At 36.4% G+C, this 10,496-nt stretch overlaps 1 protein-coding gene across 16 annotated transcripts; it reads left to right on the top strand.

Annotated features, from left to right (window-relative positions):
- The first annotated feature begins 836 nt into the window (after nt 1–836).
- LOC148878793 (low-specificity L-threonine aldolase 1-like) lies at nt 837–10,244 on the top strand. 16 transcript variants are annotated; one of them, XM_088960162.1, is made up of 11 exons: nt 837–1,242; nt 1,623–1,748; nt 2,279–2,759; nt 4,669–4,780; nt 7,207–7,257; nt 7,485–7,556; nt 7,635–7,767; nt 8,482–8,540; nt 9,257–9,357; nt 9,783–9,849; nt 9,938–10,244. In XM_088960162.1, the coding sequence occupies exons 3-11, from the start codon at nt 2,317–2,319 to the stop codon at nt 9,974–9,976; spliced, it is 1,077 nt and encodes a 358-aa protein (XP_088816288.1). In that variant the 5' UTR covers nt 837–1,242; nt 1,623–1,748; nt 2,279–2,316; the 3' UTR covers nt 9,977–10,244. The 16 variants fall into 16 exon arrangements, with proteins under 16 accessions (XP_088816288.1, XP_088816298.1, XP_088816286.1 ...); XM_088960172.1 differs by having other exon boundaries at nt 864–1,242; nt 1,629–1,748; nt 8,485–8,540; XM_088960160.1 differs by having other exon boundaries at nt 864–1,242; nt 1,629–1,748.
- The last annotated feature ends 252 nt before the right edge of the window (nt 10,245–10,496 follow it).

The raw sequence follows: 10,496 nt of genomic DNA, 5'->3' as shown, positions 1-10,496 counted from the left end.
GTTGTATAGCCCCGTCTCTTTAAGTTATTCATAGGTACTTGATTACTTGTTTTTTACTTTTGTCTTATTATTTTTACGTGTGACCTATTTAATAGATTCAAATTATTTGCTTGATCCTATGAGTTGTTATTAGTGATTTTTATTTCCATAATTTTGTGTTTCATTATTGTTGATTTTGTGAATTTATATTTGAGAAAAAATCTATTATAAGTCATAATTTATGATAAACAAATACTTATTTTTTCTACTAGATTTTAAGGGATGAAAAGGTTGGATTGGCCCAACTTGAAATTGACATCTGATTGAGTTAGGATTGAAAGAATTAATTAAGGTTAGGGTTAGGGTTGGGTAGGTCACGTTGGATTAGGGTTAGAATTGGGAGTTTAGAATATTGGAATGAACTAGAATTGGCCTCAACCTGACCTAATTAGTGAACAATAGCTATTGTACTTACCGGGACGGGCAGTAATGAGTGATGATGGTTAACCATAACGAGTGAGCAATGAGCAGAGATCAAATCAGCCCCCACTCCTATGGCACATCCTCGCCGTGTATTGAGAACGTCGATGATGACATATCTGTGGGGGGCAATCTTGTGGGCTGATTTGAACTCGAATGAGCATGTCTGTGGGGGTGAATGTGGATCACGTTTACACTGTTGGGTTGAGAGGCTTTGCCAGATCAAATCAACTCCCCACAAGATTGCCCCTCCCCCAACGTCCGACAGCACATCCCCTTCGTATATTGGGAACATCTCCCGATGATATGAAATGGTGATGTCATCATCGGGAGATGTGGGGGCAATCTTGGGGGGAGGGGGGTGGGGGCGCTGATTTGAACTCGTTCCTACTTCCTAGTTAGGCGGAGAATCAAAATAGAACTTGTCTTCCTCCATTTTAATATACCGGAGAATGAACTATAAATAGTCCGCCATTGAAGTTTCAGAGGAGCTGGATTCGATCCAACGGTTCGTATTAAAGCAGCCGAAAAGTCCGTCGCTGTTTTATCTTTCTTCCTCTTTTGAGGAACGGGGAAGGCGGGAATCCACCACTAGAGGTCTAGAGCTGGGAATTGTGTTTATTATTAGGAAAAGATCTGGATATGCATCGTGGAATCTGGGGGGTTAGACGGGTTACTTCAATCTAGTGGACGCATTGCCACTTGTTTGTAGTTATCGGAATGCACTCACTACAGCTACATGTGGTTGGGTTTTTCTTCTTGCGTTCTTGACTCGTTCTACTGGTGCGTGTCAGATAAGTGCAAGTCGAGCCGTCGAGGTTTGAAATGTTAAGTTTCTGTATCATGGATTAAGTCGGACTTCGTGTATAAATAAGACCCAGTTCATGCTTTTTGTCGAGTATTAACCATCTCTGCTTCTTTTGCTGGAATAACAAAGAGAGAAGATTGAGTGGAAACATTTCTTTTACCTTTTTTTTTTTATTGCGATTTCTGGTTTAAATTGGATTTTACTTGAAGATTCGATACTTCGTCTTCAGTCCGCTTCAAGGCGTCATTTTCAGAATCCAAAGATTCTCATGCATCTTTAGTAGCTATCTTGGTTTCGGCGTTCTGTTAAAGGTTTTATGGTTTCTGAATCTCTGTTCCATACTTTTCCATATAAGGAACAGGACAACTGTGGTAGTGAAGGGCTGAAGGCTTTTTGCAGTTACTAATTGAGGTCGAGGTCGAGCAGCGTGGGTCTTGGTGTGCGGCAGAGAATCGTTGATTTCAGCGCACAGAACACAAAGGTAAGAAGATTGGTTGCAAGCCATAAGCGGAATCATTTATTATTAATACAACATTTTTTATCTGATTTTTAATCATTAAACATAAGACAAGATTTCTTGTAGAACTACCGACTTATTTCACTTATCCTGGAAGCGATCTTAGCAGCCAGACTGAATAGCCCATTCTGATCGAACTGCCCTTCTACTTTGGCCACCTGATGAAATAGATGCATTCCAGAGTCAGTACTCAGTACCCACATAAATAGAGGGTAGAGGGGACATTTTGAAGTTATATTTGATTTCAACGAGACTAGTTTGGCACTTTTCCACGTTTGAATTTTGATGATTCCACAGTAGAGCATCAACAGAAGGGCTGTTACTTCATAAAATTATTAGGATGCTCCAATATTTCTTTTTTATTGAATTCTCTGTCAGTATGAACTATGAACTATAAAATTATTAGGATGCTCCAACAGGAACTTATGTTTAGAGAAAAAATATTATTATTAATTGTTATTTTTTGTCTCAGATTTTTTTTTTGGTCTTAACAGGGAGGAGGCAGAGCTCTTATTGTATATTTTCTGCAAAAATGGTGGTTAGAAAGGTGGACCTTCGATCTGACACAGTCACGAAACCAACTGAAGCAATGAGGGCCGCAATGGCAAATGCTGAAGTTGATGATGACGTATTGGGTGCAGATCCAACAGCTTGCCGCTTCGAAGCGGAAATAGCCAGGATCACGGGCAAGGAGGCAGCTCTATTTGTTCCTTCAGGCACTATGGGTAACCTTATAAGTGTCCTTGTCCACTGTGAGATTCGTGGAAGTGAAGTCATTCTTGGAGACATTTCCCATATTCATGTATACGAGAATGGAGGCATCTCGACCATTGGGCATGTACATTCCAGGACTGTAAAGAATAATTCAGATGGAACAATGGATATTTCGCTGATTGAAGCAGCCATAAGAGATCCTAAGGGGGAGCTTTTCTACCCAACTACTAGGCTTATCTGCTTGGAGAACACACATGCAAAGTAAGAGCCTTGTTATATTTTATTACATGAATTTAAGTTGTGGTGGATGTTTAGATAAGACCCACTTGGTCTTTTAATTATTATTATTTATTTTTTGTTAGGTAGTTTACAATTTTGTGGTGTATGTTGACTTGTTTGCTTTTTCACAGTAATGTTTGGTTTTAAAGGTGGGATATTCCTTGGACTTTCTTTATAGAATATTCTAGTTTTCATATGGCTGTGGGCAAAATTCTTTTAGTGGGGTTTTACCTGAGATCCATGTCAGCATAATGAACCTTTGGCCATCCATCATGATCTCCTTCAGTTACAAAAGGACAAAACATAAACCTGGCCACCTGGGTTCTTCTGTAAATACAGGGTTTGGTGGGGTACTATGTCTTGTTCTTTTGTGATTAAATTGTGATTCAGGATGCTACAATTTCTCTTCTACTATAAGGTTGCTTATATTGCAGTTTTTGCTTTATTGAACTAACTTATGTTTTATGAATGGCCTAGTTTTCCCGAAGAATGGGTTTAGATATACTGGAATTTTATTCCTTTAAAATTCATAACCTTAAGGATGCGTTTGGTTGCCAAGAAAATTAGAGAGTGAGGAAAAATTTGCAAGTAATAAAATAAGCGCTTATTTGGTTGCGGACTGTGTAGGAGATCAAACAGGACTTTTCTTGTTTCAAATGGCAGTTTTTTTTTTCGTTATTTTTTAAGCAAAACTGTTTGAGAATGTAAAAGGAATGAGTGCCTTGATTGAAATGGATGGATGGATCCATCCAAGCATCATACTGAAAATAAAGATTTCATCAATTTTCTTCTCGTTTCCTATTCTTTTTTTTTTTTTTCTGATTTTTTCACTTTATTTTGTTTTCTTATATCTTACTAACAACCAGATGGAGCCTAATACTTCTAGAAAAAAATTAATTCCAACTTTTAAGAATCGCCAGAGATTTGTTGTTGTACTCTCCAAATCTCTTTACCATGTTATTATTCAATTAAGCTGTGTTTGACCTCATCTGTCCCACATCTATAATTACGGTGGATAATAAGTTTGGCTCTTTTCAACCGTATGGGTTATTACTTCAGAAAGGAATGGAAATGGTTCACCTTAGACAAACTGATCAGGATATACAAGCCACACAAATGCATGGACCGCACTGATTTGAGGAATGGCAGAAAGCCTGAAACCAGTTTGCATTTCTGCCCCTGTATTTGAAAACAATCCAAGTTTCTCAGTGTTCTCTATTTGATGTTCCTGGTTTACTTGATGTATGTCTACATAGCTTTAGGATCATTCGGCTGTTCCTCTGATATATAGAATGAATAGTTAAAACGAAACTCCTTTTTGTATGGTCAATTCAATTCATAGTTGTTGTTCTAAACCTTAAAAAAATATCAAATGGTGTTATTCAAGTATTTCCTCCTCAAAGGATCCTGCCTCTTAACCACATACACTGCCTGGTTGGTGGTCAATTCAATTCATGGGATATCTTTTGAGTGTGACATATCTTTTGTCCACAGGCAGTGGAAGGGCGAAGGTTGTGGGTTCATACTGTTGATGGCCTTCAGGTTCATCAAACATTTCTTTTGACCACAAACTGCCATTCTTTCTATGTTTCCTAGTGGAGGTGGTTTCATTTATACATGCAGGTTTAAAGGTTCTTCAGCATTAATCATTGTTTTGTTCATGGTGGAGTAATAGTGGAGGACATGTAGAACTATCTAGCTTTACTGACTCTGTTATTTGGGCTTTGCTATTGATTTAACTTTCTTAAAGGTTAGTGCATGTCATCTCAATAAATTGATATCCAACTCGTTATGAATACAAACCATAATAGATTTTGTTTGTTACAATTTATAAATTTCAACTGCTAGTTTCAAATTTCTTATTCAAAAAAGTGCTTTGTTATCAATGCAGTTCTGGTGGTAGATGCATTTCTGTTGAGTATACAGACAGAGTAGGAGAGTTAGCTAAAAAACATGGGTTGAAGCTCCACATTGATGGGGCACGAATTTTTAATGCATCAACTGTAAGTGATAATTTGTTGTATCTGAGTTATATAGTAGTAGGTCATAACTTTATTTGGCTGCGATTTGTGTGGTTTTATTTTTGATTTGTTTTATGCGAAATTAAATGTTGGTGCTTTTGAACCAATATATATGGACAAAAATTTAAATAAAATCCCTCAGTCATTCCACCCATATTATATGAGATCTACTAGTGTTAAATCTCCACAAACGCTATTTCCTCAGGTACTAGATTTAATCTCACATTATCATGATATGATCCTGTTTGGTATTTAAGTTTTGGAAGTTCTGTGGTGGTTCCTCCCTCAACGATCCTTCAGTGGGCTTGCATTCTCTAAATTTATTATGTTTCCTCTTTTTCCTTTGTTGCCTGGATGTAATATCAAAGAATCATATGCACGTTGAACTCTTCTGGAATCTATATCTTGCTGACTTTAGAGCATTTTCTTCTCTATAAACTATCATAGCTATACAGTTTGCAATCTTGAACTGAATATCTCTTTTTTTTTTTTTTTTTGGTTTAAATCCTTCAGAACTCGTTCTACACCTTACTTGACTTGGCTCCTGGAAAAAAGGAAGAATACATTGAAATCACGATCTAGTTGCAAAATTATGGATTAGCAGGGGTTATTGCTTGGTGCAATGCTAAAATCTCGGGAATGAGAATATTGGTTCAAATTTGATTGGTCACTTTGTGCAAAAGATAGCTAAAGTTAGGTCCATATTCAGTCCACCTCTTTACCTAGCAAGTGACCTTAAGAGATAGTTATTTTTGATAGACTTAAACATCTGAACAAAATTAAAATCCTGCCTGTTATTTGAAAAAAAAAACAGAGAAATGATAAATCATATTTCCTTCTCAAACATCTATGTTCACCTCAGGCATCTTCTTGGAGTTATTCCTTTTAAAGTAAACTGATTATTGAATGTTTGGGGCCTTTTCTTGGAAAATGGGGAACTTTCTAAAATTAATCTTCTTCCTAGTTTCTGAAGTACTTGTTAAGAAAAGAGAAAAATGATTTTTGGAACAAAGCTTATTGTGCCTTTAAGAGATCAGATGATTGAGTTTAGAGTAGCTGATTGTTATATCATCTTGGGAGATTCTTTGAGGTTCTATTTCTAATATTCTTTGGACCTAGTGTGGTTTTTCAACACTCTTTCTATGTATAGTGTTTTTCCTTCTCAAACATAAATCCCAATGCTCTTACAATGACAACCTCAACCAATAATCTGTACTTCCTTAATTAGAATGACAAGTGAAAACCTAAGAAGAATCTCAGTTGTCCTTCATCTCATCCATTTTCTGATCAGGTCACTACAACTCAAAATAATACTATTGCCTCCACTTTCTATTCCTCTAACTCGTGTTATGCTCTTTATCCCTCCTCCCATTTCATCAATTCTTATCACTGCACTATCACTACCCTGAAAGCTCTATCACTATCCTTAAGCTTCTCAACCCTCAAATCATCCATTTCACTATTCTTCTCCACCCCTGAAGCTGCATCTTCTCTCTCTTCCATTTGAAAAGATCCATGATCTCTCATTTCCCACCTAGCTTCTTTATGTGCTTATTCCAAATTTCCAATTGCCATCTCTCTCTCTCTCTCTCTCAACTCCACATATACTTAAAATTTGCAAATTCATCTGCACCAAAAAAAGAGAAGTATTTAAATTTTCTACTTCTTTCATGCATTAATCAGAAAAAACTTGGATGTTATTTAAATAGTGGAGAAGAATAGTGGATGTTAGTTAATCAGAAAAAACTATGGAGTGTAATCAGTTGGGGGGATTCTCCATGAATCTTATTTAAATACTTAATTGCAAATTCCCTAATCCTACAGCTGCAAAAAAGTGGGAATTCAGATAAAGTAGATGCAGATAAATCTTTTATTTGTTTTTTGGATTGTAATTTTTTTATTGGAATTATTCTACAGGGTCTTATTTTAGCTCATTTTATTCATTTACTTGATTTTCTTTTCATAACTTTACTAATCCAAGAATGATGTGACTTAATGATCACTCTTGGTGGACGATGGGGATCTAACTCGGTTGAAGTTGGATCTCATCTCAGTCATAGTGCTGGGACTAGGGATATAACCCCATGCTGACAAATATATTATCATAAAGGACAGCTTGAAGGAAAGTTGATGCTGTTCTGCATGTTCCCTTTATTAGTTTCTATATTTAACAACTAATGGTTGTGAAGGAAAGATGAGAAAGATCCATGAATGCATTCATTTCATGATGGTTATATCCAAACTCCAAAGCTTCTGAGGAAATCACCCCAAAAAAGTTATATTTCTCTCAATTGATGGGCAAGGAATTCTAATTATTTTCCTTTAATGTTGCAGTACTGCTATGTGGTTTCACTTCAAATGCTTGTTGTTACTATTTCTACAGTTCTAACATTGATATTTGGTGCCAGGCCCTTGGAGTTCCTGTTAGTAGGCTTGTACAAGCTGCTGATTCAATTTCGGTATAGTTCTCTTTAATTATTTTGCAATTTTACCTTTATTTCCCTTGTTTTTATTCTTCCCTTTTTAGTGAAATCTCTTCTACATTTACCTGATTGACATGCAAGGTGAACAATCTTGTGTGAACTCATAGAAGTCGCACCTTAATTTTGTTTAATGGTTCATTTTCCCCCACTATATTATAAAATGACTTGATCTCTGCATCTTTATCTCCTGATTGAACATGTAGGTCTGTCTGTCTAAAGGTTTGGGTGCGCCAATTGGATCTGTGATTGTAGGTTCAAAGAGCTTTATTGCCAAGGTATTGGTGAACTACTTGCAATAATAGCAGTGTCTTTCCTTTGTAGAAATGGATACCCATGCTACAACTCTTTTTCAGGCTAAGAGGCTCAGGAAAACCCTTGGTGGTGGAATGAGGCAAATAGGCATCCTGTGTGCTGCTGCATATGTTGCATTGCATGAGAATGTTGGTAAGCTTGAGGGTGATCACAAGAAAGCAAAAATTTTAGCAGGTATTTTTTATATTTTAACATGAGAATGTTGGTAAACTTGGTTGCATTTTCTAGTGTTGTGGAAATAGGTTCTCAGTTGTGTATAATGTGATTTAAAACCCTGGCACCAAGGTTATTCAAATTTTTTATATGTCTGGGTCAGACTTCTACTCATTCAGAGACAAGCTAATATATTGATCTAGACAAATCCCAGTTGTTCATGTCTGTTTCCATCTGTTAATTAATATAAATTTGCTTAATTCCATGTATCATATTATCTGAGTTCTTTCTATACTATATAATGAAATAAAAGACATAAAAATAGATTTGGTGTATGAAATAAACAGTAAAGTTGTGACCTTTGGGTTCTTGAGGCTAGTGCTACTTATGTGTTTACGTGTCTGACATTCTCACATGGGTTAAGATTAATAGCAATGTTTGCCATACATTTGCATTGGGTATGAGTGCATCATACATCACAGATCAGGAACATTGTGTATGGACTGACACAATGTTCAAGATATATGGTGTATGGACTTGTATCTGGTACAAGATAACTTTTACCGCTAGCATTTCCCTAAGATTAAGGGACTCTGTGAAGTAATACCGATTAATTTTTGGATTGTCTTCAAGAAAGGGTGCCACTTGAACCCCATACTGTGAGCATAGGCTATTTGTTATCTAAATTGATCAATATTGTTCTCCAGTAAATGTAATTGACTTTATTTTCTGCAGCAGGACTGAATCAAATCAAGGAACTAAGAGTGGATGTATCTTCAGTAGAAACAAATATTGTGAGTATCACTAGTGCAACATTGGTCTTGCTTTTCAATTATACTTATGGTTGCTATGCTGGTAATTCTGCCTAGTCTAAGGCCCTTATCTAGTAGTTCTGGCTCATTTCCTCAGAAGAAAATATGGAAGATTCTACTTTTTTCTAGTTTCAGTCCTCTATTTTTAATGGTCAACAGAATGAATTTTCATTCAATATCAAAGAAGCCATGTTGTCCAAGAATGGTCAGCAAGGGCATTACAAGACAGCTACAACATAGCTGTTTCAGTCCTCAATTTTTACCCTGACCTAACAGTTAGAAACTGAAAATGGGGCTATGTCATTAAGTTTATTCAGAGGGCTTATATCTTTCAACCTGGATCTTTGAATTTTTCTAACTTTAGCATCTGTCATCAGCATATAGTGGGTCTATTGGTATAATGTGATATGAATCATTACTAGACATGTTTAAAAAAGGCCATTACCAAATGTTGGTCCCAGCTATCTGGAGTCTTGGGAGGGGTGAACTGGATAACCTAACCTCTGACATTTTTTGTGCACAGTGGCTACTCGGTTCTCACACTCACAGACATGTTGAAAACCTTGTATGAATTTTGAGAATGCTTTTATCCTTCACTGTGGACCGCATATTGCTTGTTTTGTTTGATCCCTTCTAGTGCTTTTAGTATAATAAATAATTGAAAATAATAAAGTTATTTTCATCAATTGCATGGCCAGATATTTTTTCATGTATTGGAGGGTTCTGAAGTCATTGTGGAAAAGCTCACACAATTTCTGGAAAAGCATGGTATACTTGTGATGCCAGTAAGCTCATCCGGGTGAGTTTTCGGTTCTGATTAGTGCATGTTGTCATGCTTTTGTTTCATACTTCTATGGCATAAACGTGATATGCTAATACATATAATTGAAACTTAATTGTTGTCACTTTGCCCCTCTCCTTTGAACATATGTACTGCTTACTACAAGACCCAAGCATTGTTTGAAAACTAGCACAAATCAGCTTCAGGCTGATGATAAACCTAACAACTAAATGAACAAAGCTGGCCTGTTTTATAAGTGATTAAGGCCCACAAACAGAGAAAGAACTACTTGCTACCAAGTTTGCAGATGCAGACCAGGTGGTAGGAATAGACAAAGCTCCCATTGTCAGACACTAAAATGTAGAATCCAGTAATCTACTGGCTTTGTTCTCAGATGCCAACTTTTTACCTAATGATGGGTTTTTTGCTTTTGACTGTATCAGAATCAGGCTTGTTCTCCACCACCAAATCTCTGAAAGTGATGTCCAATATACTTTGTCATGCATTCAGGTAATCAGTAGTTTTTGGTATTTGGTAGTCTATATTTTGTCTTTTAGTAGATTTGCAGAACTAAGATTTGGTTACATGAATATTGCAGCAAGCCGTTCGTCTCCAAGTTGGAAGTGCTGGAAATTGAGACATACAAAGAATCATTTCCTTTCTGTGGTCAGAAAGATGTTTGTAGGCACACAAGCAGTTGAAGCATATGTGCTAATTCAGTCTCAGCCATGTTAAACTACTGTACTTTCTAGCCTTTATTTCTACTTTCTTCTTGTAGTACTTGCCTACCAGAAACTCATCAAAAAGAAAAAAGAAAAGGAAGAATCCTATCAAAAGCATTTCTTCTTTCTATTTCCATTTACTCATTCAAATAATATTTATTTACTCTTCCATGTTCCATCTCACTAATGATTTTCATGGCTTTTATGTCATCTCTGCCCCCACCACCACCACCTCTACGGTGATTATCAAACCTCACTGTTTTTCACTTTCATTCTATCTTAGAATCATTTCTTCTCTAAAAGTACCAGATCCCAAATGCACTGAAGGCTTAATATTCAGTTTTCAATGAATTGGACAAGGCCATGTGAACATGTTTGCATGCATGCAGACATACATGGATACACGTAATGATGGAAGTATATCACTGCACAAAT

Source organism: Nelumbo lutea, chromosome 1 (genome assembly GCF_056320005.1).
Source record: "Nelumbo lutea isolate HS-2025 chromosome 1, American lotus-T2T, whole genome shotgun sequence".
In the NCBI taxonomy this organism is placed as follows: domain Eukaryota; kingdom Viridiplantae; phylum Streptophyta; class Magnoliopsida; order Proteales; family Nelumbonaceae; genus Nelumbo; species Nelumbo lutea.
The sequence above is the reverse complement of the archived record's forward strand: the minus strand, read 5'-3'. Positions and strand labels throughout refer to the sequence as shown.